Source organism: Chaetodon auriga, chromosome 22 (assembly GCF_051107435.1).
Source record: "Chaetodon auriga isolate fChaAug3 chromosome 22, fChaAug3.hap1, whole genome shotgun sequence".
In the NCBI taxonomy this organism is placed as follows: Eukaryota; Metazoa; Chordata; class Actinopteri; order Chaetodontiformes; family Chaetodontidae; genus Chaetodon; species Chaetodon auriga.
In genome coordinates, this window is record NC_135095.1 from 5,839,539 (window position 1) to 5,867,338 (window position 27,800).

The 27,800-nt window shown below is 43.1% G+C and overlaps 1 protein-coding gene across 1 annotated transcript; it reads right to left on the reverse strand.

Annotated features, from left to right (window-relative positions):
* Positions 1 to 104: 104 nt before the first annotated feature.
* Positions 105 to 27,741, reverse strand: ntf3 (neurotrophin 3). The gene is made up of 2 exons (XM_076722447.1): positions 27,620 to 27,741; positions 105 to 1,224 (listed from the first exon to the last, which is right to left on the reverse strand). The coding sequence occupies exons 1-2, from the start codon at positions 27,635 to 27,637 to the stop codon at positions 337 to 339; spliced, it is 906 nt and encodes a 301-aa protein (XP_076578562.1). The 5' UTR covers positions 27,638 to 27,741; the 3' UTR covers positions 105 to 336.
* Between the last annotated feature and the right edge of the window lie 59 nt (positions 27,742 to 27,800).

Consider the following 27,800-nt stretch of genomic DNA (forward strand, 5'->3'; position numbering starts at 1 on the left):
ATGTATAAACTACATGCATTTCATATAATTTAAATAATTTATATGTACAGTTCCCCCTCACACACTCACCCCCTCCCTCCCCATCCCCTCTCAAACGAGTTCTTCCATAACAGCGGCGCTGCACTGGCATGTGGACTTGCAGCACATTAATGTGAAATATCATTTAAATGGACCCAGGTTTTCTTCAGTAGAAGTATCGTTTTATAGCAGAATGTTGCTCTTCACCACCATGACACATAATCCTGTGGCAGGGAGCACTGTGAACAGGAAATAAAATCCTATACAGGAAGTAGAATTCCAAGCAGGTAGTCCCCTGCAGGCTTTGTATTGTTTTGTTTACGTCCTATGACGTTTCCTTGACAATGCACAGACGCAGGAAGTGTCTATGCGTATCCACCTCCAGCCCACTGAATTGCGAACCTGCGTCAGCGCTCGAACGTACGTCTGAGTCGTCTTGCACTGCGAATTCCAGTTCTTGTCATCAATGCCCCTGCAGCCACCTTTGAAGGGCCTGGGGGTCCGGCAGCGGGTCTCATAAAAGTACTGTTTGATGTCCTGCGTGGCACTGGTTTTAATTTTGGCCAGAACAGTGACAGGGTCCCCCCTAGTGTCCACTGCTTGGGTTTTATCTGTCACCCACTGGCTCTCGCTGTCGCACACAGAGTATTCCCCGCGATAGCTCCTGTGCTCAGCGTAACGCTTCTTTCTTGTCTTGTTTGCCGCTGCCCCTCCGTCCAGTCCGCCGCTCACGAAATCGTCAGCGAGATACAGCGGTGGCGGCTGCAGCGGCGGCCGGTCGCTCAGCAGCACCCGAGGCGAGTTGTACCGCTTGTGCTGCCTGAGAAGGTCCGTGTTCAACAGCATCACCTGCTGGTCGACCACATCGTCACTGCTCACTCCACTGCGACCCCCCATCCCCCACTGCTCCGCATCACCTTGCTCCTCCAAAGGAAAGTTTGCACTGAGGAGAGGAGGCAGCGTGTCCCGGGGCTCCATGTCCCGGCTTTTCCCCTGTTGGCTTTGGTTCCCCCTGATCTTCCCCCTCGTCAGGTCAGCCTGAAGCAACTGGATGATTAGCGAGTTTAAGGGGTCGGGACTCGGCTGCTGCTGTTGCTGCTGTTGCCCCTGACGACTGCTGTCCATGTTGGTTGCCTGGATACCATAGAGGTACACGAGGACCATCACATACAGCAGGATGGACATCACTAGATTCACCTGTAAGATCTGCAAAGACAGAGGGAGAGAAACTTTTAAGAGATATGCACATACTTCTGATTTTCTTCCGTACAGAATTTAGAACTTTTCTTTCTTAATGAACAATTAACATGAATGTCAGTCCAGTGTACCAGAGGTTGTCAGGTGTACCATGGGAGATGCTGTGTGAGGTGAGAGGTGCATGCTGGTGTTCTCAAGACAGCAGGAAATGAATTCTTGTAGTTTGGCTGCTGATTTGGCTGCTTACCAACATGATCAACAGTTGAAGCTGCAGCAGCGGCTGTGGCACAAAGCTCATGGAGGATATTAGGTACTATAAAATCCTTGGCACAGATTGAAGATTCAGTGTGGGTTATGCTTCCCGTCATTATCTCATTGTCATTATTTTGCAAACAAACTTGCCTGAGCTTGCCTGAGGGGATTGTTCAGTTTTCTCTCAGGGTTAAAGCTGTGAAAGTCTCTGAGGCTTTGTGGGAACCTTTAACTTGAACTTGGTTACCACAGTGTAAATAGCAGCTGTGTGTGTGTGTGTGTGTGTGTGTGTGTGGATAAAGACTTCGTTTAAGGTTAGGGTTTGGCAAGTAGTGGTTGTGGTTATGGTTAGAGCAAGTCTCCAGGAAATGAATTTAAGTCTATGTCATCAATAATAATGGAATCACAGCTGTTTGTGTTCTGTGTTTTTGTCTGTGTGTGTGTATGTTGATATGAACACACAGTTATGGGAACGTACTACCGCATGTACAACATACCATGTGACTATAAAACACCCATAATTCTGTTCAGAGTAATACATGGAAATGCTTAGCATGAGCAGTTAAACTGCGCAGAATGAAACCTGGCTCACACACACCTAACAAACACACACTTTGCTGTGTCGCCAAACTGTGTCTCTGTCTCTCTTTGACAGCATCAGACACTTCGGTGATCGAGGCAAAAAGATGACTGTGTGAACTCGAAAAGTAATGTCACACTAACTGTAAATTAAAATGTCGTTTACAGGTGGAGAAGCACTTTTGTGATGGGAAGGTTGCCAGTTTGATTTCCCGCACCAGCAGGATGACTCTGAGAGGTAAGACCCTGCTTCACATTAAACAGCCTCTATACTGCATAACAAGTTCAAGAGACACTGAAAAGTGAAATAGCTTGACTTCATGTGTAATGACAGGTAAGGCTTTAAATTAGACAGAGCTGATCTACAAGACACAACCAGCTTTTAAGCCAGTTGCATGGTATGTGAAATATCAAAAACTGAACACTTACGAGCTTTGGTGCCTTCAAAGGTGACATTTACATTTTATTTGGGCACACCAAATCCTCTGCTCAAATCGAAATGAGTTCCAGGTTTTTCCATTTGTTTGGGTGTCTGAGTCTGTTTTCTCCTCCAGAGGAGTTTAAAAGGCCTGTTGTGATGATGAGAACATTCATATAGTGTCACATCATCCATGTCAGAGAGCATTTTTCTAATGTTTGTATATGTTGGTGCAAAAGCAGATGTTTCAGTGCCACATGTTTATTCCTAGTCAGAACAGGGGCTGCTTGTGCAAGCCTCATTCATAAAGTTCCACACATTAGCAGCCACCAACTGCAACCACAGTTTTGCCACTGAAAAGTTCCACAAAGTGAAATTTGTAGGGAAGAGAGTGTTTTTCATTTATTTCCTTTTTGTCCAGCTTTTCACGGTAAGTCTGGACATTTCTCCCGCGTTTTAAATCTACAATGGCTGATATTTCAACCACTTGGGTGCAGGAGAAACAAACACTGACACATGAGCGGCTTTCAAGATGATATGGCAAACTTGTTAGCATCTTTAGCTTATTCACACATCCAGCAGACACCGAGCAATAGTAGCATTCATTTGGAGTTGTGCTTCTGGCCGCCTTACAAATATAAGTTTAATATTCACTTTCCCTTTAGCTCTAACTTCTGTCTTGACAAACTCTCTCTTTTTTGCTAAAGCGGCTGCCAATCCTAGCTTATCGTTGCCAGGCCCCCTGGCTAATAAACACCAGTATTTCCTTTAAGAAAAATGAATGCAATCTGTCGCAAAATCAGCATACTTTTCTGATGTTGCACCCTGTGTAATCATAGTATTCCCACTAATAAGCAGGTGGCAATCTGTAGTTTTTGCCCACAAACATGTTGACTAAACCTTCCTGTGACGAGCAAAGGTTGACATGTCTTTTAGAGAGGAGGAGAGAAAAAGGTGAGAGATGATGGACAAACAGACGGCTGCAAACAAAAAGAGGTGACTTGTTCCCATCAGCAACGTTATGGCTGAATGATACAGCTGTTGAATGGAGGGAGGGAGCGGTATCTGTTCAGCGGCAATGTCACCTTGCAATCAATGGCTCAGAAAAGGCATCTGCACACAGACACACACACACCCACACACAAACTTACTGTGATCAATTTTCTGGAAATCACATATAGACTTATAGTGCGTACATTCATACAGCTACATCTCAGAGAAATTAACACTGTCGGACTCACAACGGGCAGTTTAAACTGGATCAAGATCAATGCAACAGAGCCAGAGAGATGTTCTAGAGTTGTCCTTTAAACTGATTTATTTTAGCCGTAACATAAAATTCATGGACTCAACAAAAACTGTCAGGCCCATACAAAGACACCTGCAAAAAGCTTTGCCAGTTAGCTCTAAAGTGTGCCAAACAGACAGGAATTTCAATAGTTTATGAAATATGAACTGAACTAAAAAAAAAATACAGCATCTGCCCTTAAAAGCACATCTGGATACTGTAAGGTTTATTAATATTTGCTCCTCAGCCTGAAATAATCTTCCCTTAAAAGAAGCAGATGTGATGAGCTCCTATTGAAGCTCATCCCCAGCTGTGGTGACAGGGACTATGTTGATCCTTGTCTTTAATGGGGCAGGGCTGTGTATGAAAAATCAAAACCATCACACTTTGACAACTTAGCAACCTTTCAGTCTGAACTCAACATCTTTGCCTCTGCTTTGGTGATTAAATCCAAATGTATAAATCAAACACCTGGCACATGAACACTGCATATGCCATAATCACTACCAGAAAAGCCTTTCACTGTGGTTTCTGGTGACATTCTGGCTCATGAAGCACAGTGGGTGATGATAGCTCTCTCAGCAGGCAGCGTAATAATGAGACAGTGTGTGTGTGTGTATGTGTGTGTATGCACCGTATGCTGTTCTGTGCTTCTATGCTCATTGTCCCAACAAACGTCTGCACAAGGACGGGAAAATGAGGAAACACCTCCCCACTGAGGACACTTTGCCCGTCCTCACCTCTATGAGAAGTTATTTTGGGACAAGGACTGGAGTTTAGGGCTAGGCTTGAAATTAGGTGCTGGTTACACTGAGGTTTAGGGTCAGGAAGTAAATGCAGTCTATGAAAGTCAAAGTGTGCCTGGGAGAGAGATGAAGGGAAAAATAATGAGGGGAAAATAAGAACAAGGCTGACAGATGTTAATGCTGCAGACAGCTAAAATGCAATAAAATACATTGGTGTGCAGGCACAGATTGTCAGGATATTATGGGTCCACCTGTTTCAAAGGCATCCAGGTGACAGTAGCTGAGACGGAGCCCACCCACCCACCTCCCTCAACTGACATTGTTTGTGCATATTACTAAAAACAGCATTGCCTTTAGCTTGAGGTCTGAGTAAGTTCAAGATTTCTGGGTGGTTAAAATGTCCCACTAGCCAAAAGAGTCTACCAAAAGAGGACCATGCAATCCTTTATTTGCAGCAATCGTCAGAACTTTGCTGCCACTGGATCTGATTCAGAGGGTGTTGGTTAGCTGAAGGAGTAAATGCACTGTGTACATACTATAAATTACTAAAGGAGCAGGTCTGGGCAAGAAGAAACATCTGAAGCCTCAGGGAACTGTCAGAGGATTCCTCACATTCATCTACAGGTCATCAGAGATTGTGAGGTTTTGTTCAGAATGGGAAATTCGTAACTGGTGCTTATTACCAGCCTGATGTTTTTAGGGTGAGGTCACCATCAGCGTGTCTTTTGTAAGCGTGCAGTTTTCCTTAAATTAACTTTTTCACTCAAAGAAGAGATTCAACACAGCAGTAAGCATGTTTACAAGAAATTCACTATGTGCCTCTAAGTGTTGTGCTTCACACTTTAATGGATAATTGCTCAAGGAAAATATATTTTTCATGTGACATTCAGATGTTGCTGTGGCCTGAAAATAGGCACAGAACTGGGTGAAACTGGAATGCAGGATTTTGGGACTTTGTCTTTCTGCACCATCACATCAACCCATGTGACTCCCATTAAATTATCATGAATATTAGCCAATTGTTTTCTGGCATTCTCTGGTGCCAACAACCAATTCTCCAGCCAAAAATCTGCCTAAACTGCTAAAGGAAAAACAAGATTAATCTTTCAATCACAAAGTCTGACACACATAGTAAAAAAATACAACCTTGGTTGGGGTGTTGATACTAAGTCATTCGAATGATTTTAAAAGACATGTTTGGAAGTTTTCCTCTACTAGATGTGTTCAATACTTGACCAAAAATGCTTAATGGTGACACTGAAATCAGTTTATTTCAGACAGACTCTGACAATGGCGGTACAGCTGGACTTGTCTTGATTGCTCAAATGTCAGTGCTCAGTATTTAAATCATCCCGAGACAAACTTTTAAAACACAAGCGCAGAAGGCAAAAAAACGTCTGAGAGCTGATACTCTGCACCTAACTGATGTTCTAAACTCAGTAATTGTTAGCCGTACCAGCAGCATAGCTCTGGAGATGGCCAGGCCACTCAGTCAGTCGACAACCAGATGAATTGCTGTGAAACTTCGTTCAGATATTCACACAGATACTATACAAATACCTGCAAAACCAGTAACATTTCCATCACCCTCAGCTGCGCTTTGCGTTTAGTGCTCATTAACAAATGTTAGCATGCTAACACTCTGAACTCTAAACTATGATGGCGAACACGGTAACCATTGTCATTGAGGGTATTAGTTGGTGCAGATGTTAGCATTTAGCTCAAAGCACCTACTGCCTCACAGGGCCACAACTGTGTCTGTGGTTGGAAACATCTCATGTAAGCCGTTTTTGAGTCCCGGTCATTATCCCGTGCATCAATGACCAGATTTGCTTCAACTTTAATAAATTCAGCCCTTTTATCTAACTGTAATCATGTGTAAATCATGTATGTATATGTTTAAATTCAGTTCTGGTTCTCTTTGCATCACTATCCTCCCTAAAACCTGCATATGACAGCACGTCCAACACATTTCAATCTCAAACATGATCTGAAACGCTGATGAATTCAGCACAACCAAACTCAAGTTGCACCCTGGAAGTTCAATATAAGCGAGCTTGACACACAAAACAGAAAGGAAAAAACATGATGGACAAAAAATATTTGTCACAAAGAGTCATCAAATGACTAAGGATGAATTGTTTTATCCACCTTGATTTACTGTCACTGACACACAAGACAGACATTTGAGGACAGGTCAGGACAGGTATTAGTGTCAGCTCCAACGTCCTAAGATTACGTAAAAAAGGACCAGTTTCCTTCATTCAAATGCCAGAGTCACTCAGGTAATCTCTGCCCTCAGGCAGCGGCGAGGGACCGGGAAGGAGGCGGGTTGGTCATTGGGACAAAGGAGGGAGTGAAGGAAGATGTGAAGGGAAGGATGAAAGGACAAGAAGACGTAATGAGGATGACAGGGAGTGGCTTGAGCGTTTCATCAGTAGGGAGATCAACACAAATTGTCATGTAACTAGTGAAAATCACATAACTGTACTTGTCCCTGCTGAAAACAAAACCGCAAACAAGCAAATTTCCCAAAACTTTTCTCATATCTGACACTTGAAGATCCAAAGAGTCACATTGTAAGCAAGTATTGTTAACTATACTGTACAACACGGAGTACCTTCACCTGCAGATTCATGCTCTATGGCTGATCTAGGCACACAGAAAAAAGTCAGAAATAAAGGAAAGACTTGCTCTGGCCCATTCCACCAAGTAGAAATAGCAGTAGGATGCAATGCACTTACCCAGATCTGATGTAACTGTGCCTTTTAGATTTAGAATTTTCTAGAAACCTGGTTTGGACAGAAGAGGGTGGACCTCTTCCTGAACCCCTGCAGCCAAGGGTCTTACTTGAGACTGAAGCTTTGTGCTAATACTGAAGTAAAGCTACCCTGTCTGCTTAGTTCATAGTTTCCCATCAACCTTTTTCTTTTTTCTCCGAACAATACATACCTGTCTTCCTACTTGAAGTTTCTGTATAACCTTGATTTTAAAATTTATTGTTCAGTTTTTTCCTTACAAAGACCATTATTCAATATCTCGAATCCAGCTGGCTAGAGAGGAATGCAATGACCTGCTACACGCACAAAGAAACACCAAAACCTCACCCACCCAACCCACCATCACAAGACCTGCGTTATATTTAACAGACGCATCAGAAGCTTTTCAGGTCAAATGGAAAAGGATTACAGAAAGCATCAGGAGCACAAAGCCTCCTTGCTCAAAAGTAAAAAGGGTTTACTTTTCAAAGAACTAATGTTTGCGGACAAGTTATTAATATTTGTCTCATTCCATTTGCTCCCTTCATATCTTCAGCTTAGGAGGCTCAAGACCCATTAGGTCAGTGTCCGGCCCGCCTCCCCTCCCTCTAACATTATCTCCTCCTCATCCGCTCATGATCTCACACTGCTCATATTCATCCTCACTTCTCTCCTTTCTCTATCCACTTGCCCTTCTCGCACACAGGAAGAGTGTTATGTAATTCAGAAACTCCCAAAAACCCAATACAATTCAGTCAATCTGAAGTTTTTTTTTTTCCAAAATACCGAGGCAACTTTCCTCACATTCCAAATCAAAGATTGTCCAACATTGAAAGCACAGTATCAATTGTTAATACAAATCATCAAATGACCCCAAATACAGAGTGTGTGTGTGCACGTTTCTACGTTTCTAAGCTCTACCTTCATCACTGTGTTTGTCCATTTCCCTCTCCATGTCCAAAATACCTCTGCTAATGATTCCCTAGGATATAGAAGTGGGTAAATTGCCAAGATCCTTGTCTCACCTGCTCTCCACGCTCACTGAAGCAGTTAATCTGGCACATGCTGGTGCTGACGCTTCGAGCTGCTGCGCATAGAAACGCACATAACGTACGGTGCAAGCAGGCACAAATGTGACAGTATGTATATAAGATGGAAGAGCTGCCCTGAGGTTACATTTGCCAGAGATCTGGGAATGTGCAGTCTGTGGGAGCCACAGGTACGAGCTGCAGGCTCATGCCCTCTCAGCTTTTAACTCCTGAGGGATTGATGCAGATAATCAGCCTCAGTGTGGAGGCGTCTTAGCAGGAGCACAGACAGCAGTGACGTACCGGACGGCTGCAACTGACTGTGATGTGATGGACAACATGAGGTTTTGTGTTGTTTGTGTGCACATGCATGGCCAGACACCATGATGCATCAGTGTGGGTGGAAACTGCTGACAACTGCAGAGAGCAAGGAACTACTGAAGCTGGAATTGGGGGGGGCTGCGTCCAATTTTAAAACAACTATTTCTGTCACTTTTTGTGTGCAATGCTATGAATGGGTTCCAGGAGAGACTCTCTGAAAGTGTCTTGGCATTTTTTCCACATCCTTTGATTTAAACATATTAAATTATCACATATTGTCCCATATTTGCTTTTCACCCTGCCTTCAATTGTGGCTGTTCTTAGTAGTACTTTTCATTTCTGTGCAGCCTTGCTTTGCTTCTAACTTTGCATGTGCAGCGATAGCAGCTGCGTAGCAGCGCAGGCAGCATGGCTTTACTATGTGTTTATATTCCACATGTCGTCAGTTCACCGCAAAAGAAAAAGTCACTAAAACGATCTCCTCCACTGACACACCGGTACATGCAGCAACAGAGAGCAGGCCTGTGTGTGTGCGCATGTGCTTCTTTGTTGTTCTTCTATGCAAATGTCAGCAGAGCCTGAGGCAATGAAAGTCCGATCATGTCGGGGTTTGTTCTGTTTGTGTATGCGTCTGAACTTTTGAGTGATGTGGCCCAACTCCAGGAATGTACACCTAACATGTAAAAAAACATGAGAAATGCAAGTGTGGAACTCTCATGTGTGTCTTTATGAGCAAGTGCATGCGCCTCATCGCTCTGAGCCTCAAAAACAACCCTCCTGTCTGGATGCGTATCATTTCATGCGTTCCTGTATTTGGGTGTGTGCATGTGCACATCAGTGGGGTTTTTTGTGTGCACGATGGATTGTGAAGGACATAGTGGACACTACCGACTGCAGGTTAATTCAAGCAAAAATGAAACTACAACCTCCTCACTTTGAGGCAAGCAGACTTTTGAAGGATCCAGAGAATGGGGAGGAAGTAAAGCACGTGGCAGTGAGGCACCTAAATACTGAAATTCGCCAGGAGAGGACCATCAGGAGAGGGAGAAGGAACTGAATATGGCAGCAAGGCTAAGGGTGAAATAAAAGCAGGAGAAGATTAAGCTATTTTAAGGAGTTGGGATAAAAACGACAGTGACCAGCAAATCACTGTCTAACCTCTGAACTGATTGTAACTGGGACGCTAGTCTGGTAATCTACTGGCTGTAATGCTTAATAAGGCAAGCCAACTGCTGCCAAACGCCACAGAGGGAAAGGAAAGGGAAAAACTCGTAACTTTGGAGACATTAACTTGTGACATCCAAGCATTCAAACCTGCAAAACAGCAGCATTTGAGCAAGCATCTAGCAAATAACACGTGTAAATGTAAAATATGAGCACAGATGTATTTATAATTTGCACCTTACCTTACATGTGCAGCTTTACCTGGCACATGAAATGGGTCATTCAACTCATGCGCTATGTCTGGACTTGACAGGAACATATAAGGTCTAAGTTGCACTGACCCTGAGTGTAAGGGCAAACGATTAAACTTCTGTTTTGGCTGCCAGGCTAAAAATGTAAGAACACCTGCTCTAAACTAATTAGAGATTCACCGTCGCATGTGGAGCAGGAGGAGAGCAGTACAGGCGCGCCTCCCCTGAACATCTCTGCCAGTTGAGTCATCCCAACCTCACGGTGCGAGGAAAGGCGAGGAGCAGTGGGCCGTAAATTTATATGCCGCAGTTGATGGTGCAGATCTCCCGAAACGCAGCAGTGAAAACAACTTAACTTCTTAAAGTCTTAAGTTGCGTTTTGCTTGTCATACTTTAAGACAACATTTCTCACAGGCTTGTTTTTACTGCATGTTTCCAGGTGGATGCTGTTGGCGGTGAGTGTTCCACTAGCTCAGTTACACAACAGACGCTTTCAGCAAAGCAATCTGATTAGTCAAACAGGTTCCCACTGTGCTGTAATTGACGTACAGCTATATGTGTTTCACGGTGTCTCTGCCAGCTCCCGCGGTAACTGCTAGAAAATTTCCTGTGTGTGTTTCGTTCTCATGCACGCTGTCCTGAGGCAAATTCTGCAGACCGTACATGACCCTACACTCTTTTTTTGTGTCATACTGTATATTCCATCTTACACCTGTGGCAGCTTATAGTCAGATAATAACACATAGCCACAAGAAACAACGATAAATGCTTAACTGTGCAAGTTATATGGACAGAGGATGACCCTTTACTGAGACTGGAAATCATGTCTAAAAACAACTCATTTAATGTCTGATCAACCTAACATGGAAGATGATTAAAGCAAACTGAAAAAGACTTGCTGCTGGTTGCCTCAGCTCATTCACATTATACAATCTGTAGTTGACAAAACTCACACAAATGAATCGGCAGCCATCTTTCACTTTGTAGATAAACTGAGCAGGCAAACCGCAGAAGCGTTTGAGCAGCAGCGAAGGCTGAGGATAACAGAAATACTACAACCACAGTCACTGTTGATAAAATGTTTGATAAAACTGTGGTTAGTTTTATTTTCATGTAGTAACAAAAACCTAAAAGTTTCTCATGTCATTCACCCTTTAACAGAGTAACATGTATGGAATTAAAACAACTGCAAAAGTAACAGAATTTCAAAATAAGACAGCTGCTAGAATAAAACACATAGACAGAGAAAAGACAAAAACAGAATAAAAAGAGAATACAGAAGTCACATAACTGTGAAATAAATAAATATTATGACATTAACTGATAAAAAAATATATATACAGCTGATGCAAATTAAATGATGATTATAAAAAATAAATTGAATATAGCCAGTTAATATTTAAAAAAGCAGCATATCACCTCTCTAAATATAGATTCTGACCTCACTTGCAAGCATCAATGCCTGCGGTTCCCTGAACATGACTTTGGTAAACACACACTGGGCTGAAACACACACTGTGTTGTCCAGTCTGGACCACCTACAGTGTTTGAATAGTTTCCCTGAAACACTGTAAACTGCCATAGTCCAAACTCAGTGGGGCTTTTGGCACAATAAGGACAAACTAAGCATTGGTCTTTCATATTTTTGCATCAGGTGATAGAAGTGAAACCCTATGTTAAAATTGTCTGGCTGCCCTCATAATCAAGCAAGATTACCTACAATAAAAAATCCACCCCGGACCCATTAGTTCGAACTTTTTCCTCTTTGTGGCTCTGAGCAAAAAAACCTGCTGGCTCAGGAAACCACAACTGCACAGATTTGAGAATGTCGCGATGGATGGAGTGTGTTACAGTTAACGTGGAGACCCCAGTGATGATGCAGTCAGGGGGCTTAGTGACAGGGCTTAGCGAGCAGTGTGCCAAACCAGCAAATCCTCCAGAGGGATTTTCACCCGGCAATGTCTGAGCCCTAATACTGTCCAATTGACTCCAGATGTTACGGCAGGGAGAGAGAGAGAGAGAAAATGACAGATAGAGAGATCCAGCCTGCAGCTCAGTTTCCAGCCAAGTATTTGTTCTGCAAATTATAATTCATCAAAACATAAAAACTGAAGAGAAATATCAAAAGTTGTTTACCCCCCAAAAAAGAGCATGAAGAGAAATGAGATGATTGACACTGCTAGTCTCGGCTGTTGTGTAGGTTTGGATATGCTTGCAATCAATGGTATGCTAAATAGCTACATAAAATTACACAACTATTCACAACTAGTGGTTTCTGTGGTCCTAAGCTGCAAAATGGTAAAAGGCCAAAGTGTTTTTATGACCTCAAGAAAGCCAAACTGATGGAAAGATGTGATAAATATGTGCAACTAACTTTTATGCAGATGTACATGTGTACATGTGTACTTGTGCAGACGAGAGACAGAAACAATAGGAGGTTGAATGCAGCTCATCTGTCTGAAGTTTTTCATCTCAGACTCCTGATCCTCTGGTCTGTTTGTGAGAGGAAAAGCAGGAAAAGCCAGAGAAGTTTCACAGGTTTTCCACTGATTACAGAGCTCTTGAAATATCCTGGGCAGGGGAAAGTTGTGGTGCCATTTGCAGACTATCAAGGAATTTAAAAAATGAGAATGTGTTTAACCACTTGGTTCACACTGCTGTTGTATTAGAGAGCTAAATGGAAAACAATATTCAGAAAGCACACGCAAATACAGTTTGAACTTGTGGAAGTGCTTTAATACAGATTTAAAAAAAAGGTGTTGCAAGGTCATAGGGGGAACACCGGGGTGGAATTCTTTATCAGTGTGAAATACTGACCATTTTGGAATACACACCCACCTTCTGCAGTGAAATCTTTTATCTCCTCTACTCACTAAGCTCTACCTGAGCTTCTGCCACACCAAATTTTCACACATTTTCATTTGAACTAAACAAGATATAATGTGTTAGTGAGTTTTGGAAGTGCTGGTTTTGTTACCAATTGCCTGCCCAGGCTCAATGCTAAGCTAAGCTAACCAGCAGCTGGCAATAGCTTCATATTTAGCTTGCAAACACGACAGTGAGTTCTCACCTTACTCTCTGCAAGAAGACAAATAAGTGGATTTCCCAAAATGTTGAACTATTCCTTTAATAAGCCTTCCAATTGTCCACTTCCTGGGGGTAGAGCAGCATCTACGGACCCCCACTATGTGACTTAGTTTGTTAAGACGGGGCAGCTTATCCTCCTTGTCTTCCTCCGCCTCCCACCTTGCTCTCTTTTCACCCCAGGGGTGTTAAGCTAAGGGAAGGGCAGAATTCCAATCATAACACTGAATTATCCTCTGAATGTTTCGCTGTCTCCTGCCAGGTGAGTCATCTGCATTCGCCGTGATTATCCCTTGAGAAAACTAATTTGTGCCTGAGTGTGGTTGGAAAGGTGAATGTCTTTGGTGTGGTGCATGTGTTCATGTCAGCTTTTAAGAGAGGGAAAGTGATGTCAAAGCGTGTATGAGCTGTGTGATAAAAGATGCCACGTGTGTTTTGGAGAGTTTGGCGTGTGTGCACACAGTTAGTGTACATGTACTTCACACTGTATGTACATACCTACAGGTATACATTCCTTCACCTGACATGCAAAGGCAAAAGAGAACACACACCTTGCAGCGGGTCTGACTACATATGGCAGAAAGGGAAGAGAGAAAATGTTGAAAACAATGTTTTCAAAAGTGACCTCCGCTTGATCCTTTATTGTCCAACGTGACTTGGTACAGATACGGGCTGGTGTATGGTGCGGAGCAAGGGAAACTAACCATCATTCACTGCTGTAACTCACTGTTTTAGACAGAATAATAGTGAAATTACAGTTCAGTTTTCTGATTGTCTTAGTGGGCCAAACAGAGGTTTTGGTTGGACAGTGGAATTTATAGCTGGATGCAGTCTATCAGCAAGTCTATCCATCAGCTAAAAACAATAAAGCATGACAGCCAAGCACAGGTTGTTCCCGTAAACACTGCAGACTATCAAACAAAGTTGATTTTTCCTGCAGGGTTGACCCCCCTTATAAATTATGCTTTCATGACAGGGCTCAAATGAATGAACTACTTTAGAACTGTCAGTAAAATGTATGATTTCACCTCACAACTCCCAGAAAATACCAATGACAGTTAAAGCAATGACTGGCTCCAAATGGTAATTGTTTGCAACTGAGACATTTGAACTTTAACACTTGAACTTTAACATCAGTAAACTGCTGCTCAGTGAGGGGAGGAAAAGATCTAAAGTCCACCACAGAGGTACCTTAAAAGCACCCTGTGGAAGTGGAACTCTAGTAGCTCTATGGAGCAATGGGTTTACCAGTGGGTCCCCATTTTGTTTGTTCTTGGAGTGGGTGCACATGCGCAATGCAAAACACATTCCTACAAATGCGTTCACACTATTGCACTGATCTGCAGCATGCCAAGAAATGCAGCAATGTGCCAGCAAAGGCAGGAAAGAAGTTGACTGCAGGCATGTGAAAATAGGTTTAGACAATGCAGGTTACTACATTGAAAAGAAATTTGGGGACAACCTCGTGGTTTAGGGGCTAAGACGCTGTCCATGAACCACAATGTGGTTGTGGCTAGAGCCTGACCTTGGACTCCTACTGCATGCCGTCCCCCCTCCTTTCTCCTCTTTTCTAAAAAAGGCAAAAATATGTCATATGTCATATTTATATAAAAGGGAATTGGCTTTGCGAATGTTTTACAAGGAAGGGATTGGATGCGACATGTTGGTAGGGCCTCAAGGATACACAAAATGTGTTTTGGTGAGTACCGCTGAAAGTAATCAGAAAACTCCTCAGGGCACCTTTAATTCTGTTTAGAAGACTTTGGAATTTAGCTCTTATGAAAGCCTCTGGCAGCCAAGAAATTAGTGCAAAGTAGAGCTGTATTGCACTCCGTTGCAAACGTAATTCGTGTTTTAGGCTGACAGATGTGTATTTTACATTTAAAGTTCATTATTGTACTTTTCTAAAGTCAGAGGACTTGTGCGAGACAGATTTTTAAAATAACGGTCGAAGCAAGCAGGGGCTGCGATATCCCGACCATTAGTCCTACAACTTAAGTATGCCTCAAGATCTCAAAGCTAGATCTGACATTTCCCATAATGCAAGTCATTAGCCTCTGAAAAAGCGCGGTGCTGATGCAGATGCAGCTTACCACGCACCACTGAGAGGCCAGAGCATGCCTCACCGGAGCGTGCTCCTGTTTATCCGAGGCTTCACACTTCAAACACAGAAGACGATCTGCTGAGTGAAACCAGCTGCTGAAGTGTTTGGGTGGCAAAGTGCACTTGCAGACTCCCAACCCTCAGTGGCACATGTTTGTCCCCGCCCGGCCTATCGGATAAACCAGCGCGGCAGTGTTGACACACGCCTGTTTAGTCCTTGAGTGAAAGATAGAAGACGAAAGCCTCTGTCCATCTCCGTCTTACACAACGGGCCAGACAGACACAACAGGGCCGGCCGCAGTGTTAGATTTCTGCGGTCTTCTCAAAGGGTGAAGGAAAAGAATGTGTTATTACTTTGATGTGGTTTTTCATTATGCCGTGTATCTGACAGGGTCCTCTCTGACTGGGTTACACGCAAACACACACTCAGCAGAGGTCTGTGCTCTTTCTTCCAGCTGCCCTCTTTTTTACAAAAAAAAAAAAAAACTTTAGAGTTACAGTTCACTTCATATCACACCAGCGCTTAAATCCACAACGTCTCCACGGGCTTGACATGGAGCCTCGGGAGGAGAGCAAACGAAGGCCGAACACAGGAGTGGGGTCGACAAATGAGAACTGTGTGATCTGAGCACTCTGCGAGAGATGTGGCGGATGGGAGTGTCAGCACTGTTTATGTGTGAGAGTGAGAGAGACGGAGCAGTAATAGGTTGTAATAACCAACCCAAATCAGCCGCAGAGATCAGGGAAGCTAATCCGGTGTCAAGCCTAATAGAATCACAGACACAGGAATAGACTGTAGAGCTCAACAGTGGCTTTGACCTTGCTTCGGTGTGTGTGTGTGAGTGTGTGTGCGAGATGGTAGTATTTCCTGGATTAATGGTCCAGGGACCAGGGCTGGATTACCAAGCGGGCAAAGTGTAGAAGTGCCCTGGAGCCCTACAACTCCAAGGGCCCCAAAAAAGCTCCAGGCTGACTGTGTTTTGGCTTTTTAGGTTTTCAGCAAATAGTCGACATTTCAACAACAAGCGAGTCATGAAATGATTTCCTGAGGAAAGTTGTGATGCAGACCCTTGTGGTCCAGCTGCTATTTTTTTTTTTTTTACCCCTGGCAGTTCACAGAGTAACAGATGATTTCACGAGTAAGACATAAAAGATATTATCAGCGATATTAAAGCTGACGTGATAACTATCAAAGATTAACTTTTTTTTCTCCTCCCTTTAACTTTTGACATCAGTGTTTGTTTTAGCAAAGCACATGATGTTCCCGATGCCAAGTGGGAGAAATCAGAGCCCTCAAATTAAACCCGCACATCTCCTACTTGGGTTCGTCATTAATAAACTCTCGAACCATGGTAGATTAGCTCGGATCAAATGAGTGTCTAACGTAATGCGCCACATGCAGCACACATGATCAACCTTCCCCTTAGTGATGAATGAAGAATGAACTGCACGAAATTACTACAAGCGCCTCAGCAAACAACAATATCTGAGTTTCTGGAACAAAAGTCAAGATGAATGTCTTCATGATAGGATCTGCTCTGCTCTTTCGTTCTCCCCGGCACTATTTGTCATCTGACAAGTGAGCTTTTTTTTCATGCCAGCGTATCGCATGGTTAAAGGGAAGATGGTGGAAATCATAGCCAGATCTATGACTTGTGGTTCCCACTTAGTTTTTGTTGTGTTTGTCCAAAGGAATGCTTTGAACTTCGAGAGAGCTGTGTGCATGCGTACGTGTGTTCGCTGTGTTTTTATACTTCAAGCGACTTCCCACTGTAGCTTTTAAAAGAGGAAATAATATTCTTCTTCTTACAAATTAAACTTTGAATTCATGAACAGTGAAACACATCGGTACAGTTTGCTGTCACAACCTCATTTTGTAAAGGTTTGGGGATGAGTGCTGTCATTGTAGGTCTTCATTAGTTTGCTCCGGCCAGTTCTAAAAACACCTGCACAAACCGTACTGTGAGCACTCAGGATAAAAGCATCCCTGGACCAGTTTATATGTTACATGTCTGTGCACGTGTGTTTACACTGTAAAACATTTACTGGCTGAAATTCATCAATATTTCAAGATGTTTCAGGCTCCCAAAACAACTATTCTGAGGCAAATGTCTCACGATGAGTCACAACTTAAATGGGGGCACCTTCTTTGCCTCACTTTACCAGACACCTACAGAGAGGCATGCCTCCTGCTCCACCGACTGCATGTCACAGACGTCAGATTCGTTCCTTTTTGCTCAAATTAGACGCTGGCATTGTTTTCAGTGCCTGTCTAAAACTCTTCTCCACACACAAGGTGAGGATTCAAAAAGCGTGTGTTCAAGCAGCAGCAGGAAGTGAGCGTCTTGTCCTCAGATACCTTTCATCTCTCAACCCAGGAGACAAATCCTGACTTGAGCCTTATCGTACAATCAGTCAATGCGGAACAATACGCATTACTCTTTAAAGACAAACCATATGTTTCGATTCTGCGCTTTTCATCGCTGTCAGAGCAGATATCGCTAAAGGTAAACAACAGGTATCTGAATGAAACTCTTCGGGCGCTTTACCTGTGCCGCTCGATTAGCTACCTGACTGTCGAGTCGGTTTTATTTTCCTTTACAAAATGAAAGAATCTCTAGTATTTCACGGTTTTGCTCCTCAGCATCTCTCAGCTTGTGAATGGTTCGAAGCAAAATCTTTCAGTCCACCACAAACAGCCGAGTGTTGACAGGGGATTGTTTAAAGATATGAGGGTTGCCTTCTAAACATGCGTTACGCCGTCCTGTCAAAATACATGAGTGTCAAAAACAAACCTCTTCTGGAAGAAATGGTAGAAGAATACAATTGTCTTCACTTTCAAGACAATGATGCTAGAGTTTCTAAGAATATTTTGGCAGGCTCCTGTCAAGCCCACTGTGTTAAATTAGCATTTTGTCCATGCTGATGTTCTTGGCGCCTACAGTACTGTCTGAGACAGGATGTTGTGTTTTTCTCACAGAGCACGCTGCAGCCTTCGCCATCCAAACCAGCACTTAAGCACTTTCACAATGGGACAACCACAAGGACCCACTTTTATAATCTGGTCATGCTGGGACACATCACGGCTCCTGTCACACCAGGATAGCAATATTAAGTTGACAAAAATCCATTTCTGTCCCATTTTGTTTACAATGCAAGCATTCGGGAGAAAGTCAGGAGTCCGTCCAAAAACCAATCAAGTTGCTATTTATCTTTCTTTTCATTACTGTCTTCTCCTCTGTGCCAACATCAGTCCTTCAAGCGGCCAAAACTTTGATAAGTCTGCTGAGTTGAATTTAGATTCACTCAGTTTGTATTTAGCTATGTCTGACTAGCATCAAGCTGTGTCACATCGCCATGATGTCCTTACTGAAATATGGAGTGCAGTTTTATTACTGGTCATCCGAGGCTTGGGAGTCACATGGCAGTGCGAACACAGTCAAGGAGAGCTTTCTGCATGCACAGGCTAGACTTTGTAGCTATGCTAATGGCTTTAGTGACGGCACAGTCAGTCTATCTGATAGACAGTCACTCAGAGACTTTTGTGATCCCCTGATTCTTCCTCTAGCACCACTGTAACGGTGACATTCTCGTTTCAGAGTGCAACGTCTGCACAACTAGAGGTTGGATAGGTTGGTTGGAAATATGTCAAAGACCATGTGATGAATTGCCAGGAATTTACAGCTTCAGTGAATGTTCAGGAGCATGTTTAGGAATTAATGTCATACACTGAATATCTGACAATACAATAACCTCATTGAATGCATTCTCTATGTTCAGATACCACAAACAATGTTAAATTATCAGATCATCTCTGCACTCTGCTCGATTCCCAGCACACTTTGCATGCTTCAAAGTTAGTCATGTTCTACTTTGAGGTTCTATCACAGATGTTTCATGCAAATGACATAAAGACAAGTGCATACGTATGTAGGCCGAAGCTCCTTGTCAGCACTAGCACACTGGTAATAATGTGAAAGTGAAATAGCAGCTGCCCCCCAGTGTAGTGCTTGGAATATCACCAGAGTGCCACTAATTTACCCCAATTATTCTCCTGCTGAAAATTTGTCTGGGCATGTAAAGTTCTGCACACCATCTCTCTAAAAAAGAAATGCTTACTCTTTCATTTGGTGAAACAGAAGTGCTAGAAACGTATATCCATATCAGGCATGGAAAAACACTGACATGCATAGGAAAGAGCTGCACTACTCAGGCTGTCACGTTAAACACTGAACACCCATGCCACTATTGTTTACCGTATTCCTGCATTTGAATGAATGCACGTATTTGAATTTGCCATGAGGCCTTCATTTGCCTTCACACGATGTTAACAGCTCTGTTAACTGTTCAGGCTCCCTGCAAGTCATGCAATGCATCTCCAGTACAAAGGAGGATCGTGCTTTTCCCGCATCCAATCCCCATTTTTGTCATTTGTGTTTTGCAATGCTTATTAGATGGAAACAAAGTAACCACAGCTGTCCTTCCACACGCACTGTGGCAAGAAATTATGCACTTCAGTACCAAAATGATAATTTTCCTTCGCTCTGGTTTTACTAATTGTTTTACCATCTATCCTGCATTCTTAATTCATGCTTTGATGGGAAACCATAAATCTTAATGAAACCATGAAACAAACACAGTTTAAGTCCTAAAAATACATGAAAATAGTTGTTGGGTTGAGTTGATCTTAGCCATTTTTTTATGATTAATTTAGCTAACGCTTTGGAGACACACTCATCTACAGATTACAACTCCTACGCAGGAACATCAGGATTCCCAACTCTTTCAGCATGCAAGGCCAAACAAACAACATATGAATTGTTTTTTTATATACTCCCCCCCTGCAGGGAAATTGGAGTTCCTGCAGCTCAAAGCGATACAAATAAAAAGGTAATAAAATACTGAATAAAATACTAAAATATTTATAAAACTCTCATTTTCTACAATAAAGTATAACTGCATACTCTTCATTTAGCTTCGCATGCATTTACACTTAGTTAAGGTGTTAAACCATACGCCTCCTCAGACTACACGCTGGAGATACGGTGGCCACAGAGATTCCTCAAGAAGTGTGGCAGACTACTTGACATCTGATGCCAGCGGATCCTGTTGAGAGTAAAGATAATGTTAATGTCATCTCCAATAAAGAGTCTCACTGGGACATCCGCTCTGTGAGCGGACGAACACATGCGTCGCAACAGCGGTAGCCTCCTATTCAGTAATGAAACAAAGCCAAAAGGCAGGGATGCACCTGGGGGATAAACAGCAGCCAGATATACCCTGCAGGAACACAGGGCACAGCACTGAGCAAGGATTATGAAATCCACTCTTTGTCTGTGTTCAAGGCAGTTCTGTGAAAACAGGGAACCCATGTTGGCTTAAAAGAAGGAGCAATAACATCTGTTCTTTTAGATTTTAAAACGCAACATAAATGCCTCTGCTGCCCATCCATCATCATCATCATCATCATCATCATCACACCAACATACACAACTCTGCAGTCTTAGTGCTCATAAAACCTGCAATGGACCAGCGCCCTCCTCTGGGTTTGTGCACGGCCAAAGCAAATCCAAAATCAAATAAATAAATAAACTAAAGGGGGATGGGAGGGGATGCCTTCACTGACCTGCCCTCCCAGTCTCCCGCTGGGGCTTCCAGTTGTGTTGCTGCAGGGGCCTCTCACTCGCTTCTCTTATGGCCCAGTTCTGGCCTCATTCCTCATTGCTATATAAACCTCATATCATTAAATTGTATTGTCCATAATAATTATTTGAGTATTATTCTATTATTTTCATTAATGTGTTATTAGTGGTTAAATCATATTGATTCGCAACATATCATTAACACTATGTGTTTTCTTTATGTTCTCCGCCATGCGTCATACTCCTTACTCCACATGCCAACCTGACCAGGACCACTGAAGACATGTCAATACCTCTCATACAAACAACCAAACACACACACACACACACATTACCCACACATGCCCTGATTAATCCAAGACAATCCCTCCTCCAGGACTTTACATATATACACACACGAACACATCCTCACCCAGGTAACAACCTCTCCCGTCCACACAATCATACATATAAACACGTGTCGTATATAGATATATAGATTTTGATTTGAGATTTGAGAACTCTGACGTCTCAGATGTGGGAGCCTCCAACCACATGAACGCACCACACCAGCACACTTTTTAAATCAATGAAGGCTATCAAGTGCATTATCTGTGACAGATTAAACATTACTACTGTCAGTATTTGAAGAGCACTTTGGCGATACTGCATCAGCTTATGGCCAAGCCAATAGAGTCATTTGAATTTTATGACTTCAGGGAAATTTCATGCTCTACAATGAAACTTTTACTGTATATAAACAGAGTGGCTGTAAAAATTCACTGTGCGGGGAAAACCATTTATCTCCAATTTAGTTGTGGTATGCATCCCTGTTTTTCTTAGCTCACGAAAAGGTGACAATTTGGAGACACGTGGTTCCCGTCAGACAGCAACAATATATGACTTGAAGACATTTTTCAACAACAGGTGAAGATTAAAGTTAGGATTAGTCTCATGTTTGGGTTAGAGTTTAACCAAATGGGGGGACAAGTAGGGATTGTGTGTGCGTGTGTGCGTGTGTGTGTGTGTGTGTGTGTGTGTGTGTGTGTGTGTGTGTGTGTGTGGTGTAGACTCTAAGCTGCAGGTTTCACCCCGAGGCGGTCTGAACATCTGTCAGCTCAAATATCAAAGGTGGCCACTAACCTGACACATCAGTCCTCACAGATGTCACCTATAGGCATCTCTTTCCATAAGAAGAAAATGAAGGTGGCTGCTCCCTTCTGTTCGAGCTGTGATTATACAACAGTATCGGCCAAACCATCTGTGACAGGTATTTTAAAAACAGCCTCTCTGGTATTACCGCTGTGACAGAATAATCTGTGTAAAACAAGGAGGAAATGCAAGAGTCCTTTCAAGAAAAGCAGGTTTTCCAGCTTACCAGCTCAGATGGTGTAAATTACTGCTGAAACAGATTAATCTGAATTTGGCTGTAGTTTCATAGTGAATGATAATTAGGAATCAATAATCACCTGAATGGAAATACCCCCCTGATACTAATCTAATATAATCACTAAATGTAATCCAGCAGCACAGTTGATAAATTGGTAATGTGTGTATGTGAGTTCAGTGTTACAGTACTTGATTAGTGTTTCCATTTATTGTTCCGTTTTACTTTATACTTCTACTCCACCAGACGCCAGAGGGAAATATTGTGCCTTTTATTGCATTACATTTATTCAAGAGGATTTTGAATGTAGGACGTTTCCTTGTAATGCATTGCCACTTTTACTTTTGAATACTTCTTCCAGTACTTAATACCTTAAACACATAAGAAAGTTTCCAGCTTCTGTATATATGTGTTGTGGTTATGTGGATTTTAATTGCATAAAAAGCAAAAACATATTGAATACAGATAAAAACAAACCAGCAATGCACCTTCACAGGTGAGATGCATTGGAACTAATTAATTAGATCTCTGGTGAATTTATAGGACCTGCATGTAGAAATAATTTTTTTTTTGTATGAGTTAAGGCAGGAAACTTGCAAATCAATCAGGAAGCAGTCAATTTGATTAGTGACCTGCTTCCCAGAAATTAATCGTTAGCATGCTGGTCGACAGAGAGGAAGCTGCCAGAGATGTGCGCTGTCAGTTTGATAGGATTAAACAAGACATGTGATTTCTCTGCATTCATTTATCTTACTGTAAAGTTTAAATGCACTCCAGCAACATCCAGACATGATCCAGGCTTGAAACGTCTGGTAATATGGATCTAAAAGTAACCAAATACTGCACATCAACATAGATTAATGGCTCAGATATAATCTATGTAGAACAATAGTCACATCTGTAGAGGCACAGAAGTAAATGAAAGATAGGCTTGTACTGGAATTCATCCGAGTCAACACTATCAGTGATCAGCTGTATCAGGATCAGGACGCTATCAGGAGGTCACTGAGTCTCCCTTTTCATGTGGAAACAGACAGAGTGAAAAGAAAAACAGGCTGGGAGGGAGAGTCGGAGATGAAGAGGGGGACATAAAGAAAACAGGCAACAGATGAGGGACGTAAAGATCCAGACAGTGAATGTGAGGGAGATAAAGAAAATCGTTGAGACAGAGAGGCAGATTACCGGGTCGGACAGAAAGGGGAGGGCTGAGCTGTCATATGACGGCCGGGCCTCACCTTGAAACCACATGATCTCTATCTGCTCTGTCGGGGCATTGTGGGAAAGATGCTGAAACTTTTGCTTCATTAGAGCAGTGCTGGGATTTCAGTAACAATTCAGGATTGTTTACGTGAAGGTAAGCAGTTTAGGTTAAAGGTTAAAGAAATGAATTCCCTAAATGAGTGTCCTGACATGATTATGTGTGTTTCTGCTCACTGCTTCTCAGCACTGTGTTGTTTCTGTCCCCCAGTGCACGGAAAGCTGACTGATCCAGATCCTTACAGTATGTTTTGCTCTAACTAGCCATAAGAATGTGCAGCGTATAAACACTCCGCTAAATGTGTAAACCATCCCGGAGCAGGCAGGGCTGTGAAACTGCAACCATATAGGATGAGGGCAACAGCTTGATCCACACAGAGGAGGAAGGGGAGTACGGAAAAAAACCCTTCGTCCTAAACACGAGCTGAGCTCACCCACAGCTTTGCCTCTCTCATCCCTTTGGAATGAAGCAGCACAGACCTGCAGTTTACTCACATCACTTCGCAGAATCTCTTAGTATTTAGGTTTAAGTCAGGTTTAAAGGACTTCAGTACACAGACACCTTGTAAAGTGATGTCACTCATGTTCACTAACTTGCTAGAAAAAGGTCCTACTAACCCTTTAGGTCCTTATCCCAGTAGCCTTGCAAACATCACATTTGACGCAAATCTATCAGAAAAGTACTTGAGCTCCACTCGACTTTAATTACAAAACCCTTCAGTGTCTTGAAAAGCAGCAACAACCTGCAAGAGACGTCCGCTAAGTGCTTGTAGAGCTGCAGAGGGGTGATGTGTCGAGATGGGTGCACCTCAGGGAAGGCGAAAGTTACTGTTGGTGTGTTTGAATGTGACATAACTGTAGAAAACATCTGTGATATGACGTAGCAATTTCACAATTCCAGTGTTTTGTTCACTCTCACCCACCAAGTTTGTCCTCTTTGGACAAGTTGATGTAAAAGGCACACGGTGCATTTGTTCTCTAAATTTGATTTGATCTTAATGCGAAGCAGGTGACTGGATGATTTGGATATGTTTGAGGAGATTTGCAGCGTAACTGAAAAGGAAAGTGCCTGACATGAATCTGGGTCTGTGCCAAAATCAGGTGATTTCCACTTGATGCTACTGCTGTCTACCCCGAATTAGAACTGTGGATTTTGTCTTCCATCTTTGAACAGCCAGTGTGTTCATATGGGCTTTTTAGACATTTCTTATTACAAACAGGTGATGGTGATCTGCCTACAGTCTGACATCTGAGTTCTAACAACCAGCGACCAGCTTCTGGCAGGGCTGGATTAATGCATGAGCGGTCTCTGGGGTGAATTTTCAATTGGGCACCTTCTTTTGTTCACCTGACTTGTCTCTCCCTCCGTTGTCTTGCCAACAGTGACATAATCAAACTCGATGAGCTGTTTTGAAGTTGAAGCGCAAACCGAATAACACATATTGCCGCAGCATGTGGAGAGGTGAAGAAATGTGAAACATCACATGTTGAGTGAATAGATTTCCAGAACAGGGAGGCTCAAGGACACTAGAACTTCCAGTCAGTCCCTTTGGAGGTGTCATGAACCCATATGAGTGAAACATCTGCGATGGGATGACAGCAACGATCCACCGCAGCTGCCTTTCCCTTGTTAAGTGTGTGGCTAATGCTGTAATCCATTGACCAGCATTGCAAATTAAAAGGGAATTCAAGCTTCCAAGAGAGACACTTCAACATGAGACTGTACGATACTGCATGAACGGACGCCTTATGAGACGTCTTCCCAGGGGGCAGTGTGTATCATTTAAGACACATTTCAGCCTTGATCTTTGACATTTGTGTTGGCAGTCGTCTTTTCTCACTGGTATTTCAGTAGTTACAGTCATCCTCCCCTCACACATTTCCTCTGTTTGTCTGGGAATTTTAAACCAGCGTGTTAAAAGTCAAAACTGCATCACGAACCTTGGGGCTAAGTTTGATGTTGTTTACTTCTGTCATATGGTGTTGCTAGACAAGAGCTGCAACATAAATAAAAGAAATTGGGGCAACAAATGAAACTGCTGCACGGAGAGAAGAGTAAAGCAGATGAAACGAGTTGGATGGACAAAAGCACAAAAAGGTTGGAATACAGAGCCAAAACGGACAACAGAAACTCTCCATAGTAACATTATCAGCCACCAGGGAGCTATTTTGGCCCCTTTCTACCCTTATTTACTAAATGTTTTCCTGGAGCCCAGCCCCTAATCTGTTCACACCCCTCACTCCTAATTTCTGTCTTCTGCAGCAAAACACAAAATGATTGTTGTTAAAGTTGTGAGTTCTGAGCTGTTGCAGCTGCACTGCACTCTGAGCTCTAACGTGCAAAAGCCCAAAGCTGTAGTAGAAAGCTTATCTCAGGGTGCCTGGGAGGCCATTTTTGACTCAAGTGCCCATAAAGGGAGTTACAGAATGGGACCGGCCCCTGTTGCTTGCCTCCTTCCTTGCGCCCTGATTTCCTTGTCCTGCTGTGTGCCTGTGCATGTCAGGAGGGGCTCTGCGTCATATCCACCGCTGCAACAGCTGCTCCAACGGCCTCCGCCTCATGCGCACACTCCAACACATGCACGCACACACATGAGTGGACTCCCACAGCAGCGGGAAAGCATCCACCAAAGGCTCAAGACGCCCACTGATGCGCGCCATTACGCAAAGCTGCCCAGACCACATGTCATTAACAGACATAGCCAACTGCACCGTAGCACAGTTCAGGCCATTACGCAGAATTGCTTCCATGTTATATTATCACACTGGACACGCACGCACGGGCATGCACGCGCACACACAGCACGAGTATTTTTGGGTTACGGGGCTGTTTGGCTCTGATGCCTTCAACAGCTCTCGACATTCGAACTCTTTTATCTGAGGAGGAATATTACCCCTGCACAGCTGGGGGCAAATTACGAGATATAAGATGTATCCACATACACATTATCCACAACTCTGCACAGCAAACCTCAGCTCCGTAAAGTGGAAAAAAAAAAAAAAATCGATTTTTGACTTCCTATTTGGCCTCATTTGTCTTTAAAAGTTTGTATTTCCTTAAACAAGTGGAGAAATCTGTGACTTTCACAGTTTTTCATACACATAATCTTGTGTTGACAGTCACTGGCACACGTAGCATTACTGTGTCCTCACTCGTTCCAAAAATCCTAAATTATTTAGTTGCATTTATCCAAGAAGGCAAATTTGGGAGAGCGTAAGGCTGCAGAAGACGCTGGAGAGGGCCTCTGCGCGCACAGAGGCCGTTCACTCTCTCCGCCTCATGCGCACACAGGCTATAGTTTGCATGCATACACAAACAAACAAGCACGCATGCACACGGGGCTGAGAACGCACAGGGAGGGAAAGGATTCAGCGCCTTTGTGCTGGGAGTCAGCGGTGACATATCAGCTTTCACTCCCTCTAACAGCGAGCCGAGGCGCAATTAGCGCGTCGGTAATCCAAAAATACAAGCTGAACCTCATCTGAACCGTTCCCGTGCGCATTCAGCCAGTTCCGCTCCCTCCAACGCGCCGCACACGCCTTGGAGAGAAGAAACACTCCCGAGTGCGAGTGGAAACAGCGGCAGCCTCTCATGTTTGTGTGCGTAAACTAGCTTTGGAAAGACCCAACCCTTTTGTCTACCTGTGCGCGCACACACACACACACACACACACACACAGACGCGTAGAAGGAGTGAGTTTTTTCGCACTGCTTTGCCTTCAAGCAGCGCACAGCGTTGCGTCACATTCTACTTTGTTTTACCTGCCAAGCTCAAGTTCAGTGGAAGAAATGAGTCCTTGAACAGATCATGAAACTCTTCTTTTATACAAAAAGTAAATATTTAATGTGGAACACTCAGAACCAATTTAGACGCAACCCTGCTGCCAAATTCAGTTTCTAAAACTTTTTAAAAGGCTATTCAAGCTTCAGTTCTAACTGCAGCAGCTCCGAAGCTGCTCATCACACGATTTCATGCACTTAATGCAACTTTGTCAGTCTTTGGCATCTTTAAAAGTCTGATGAACATACTGAACACTTTGGATAAGTTTCTGTCATTTCTTTCGTGTCAAATTCCGCAATAACACTTCTTCGGCAACAAAAATGACCCATAAAGCACCAAATTAAACTAATTAAAGCAGTTCCTACCGTAATAAAGGTAACCATAGCATCGGCAGGTTAGTATCCAACAGAGTCGACATGAAGGTGATTAATTTTTAGACAGAATCCTTTGGCGAAAACTTCCCACTTTCTGAGGGCTGCCGCAGGTCTGTGCGCCACACTGGTTCTGCGTGGAGAGGATCAGGATGTGCGTAAAGCTCTCTGCGTC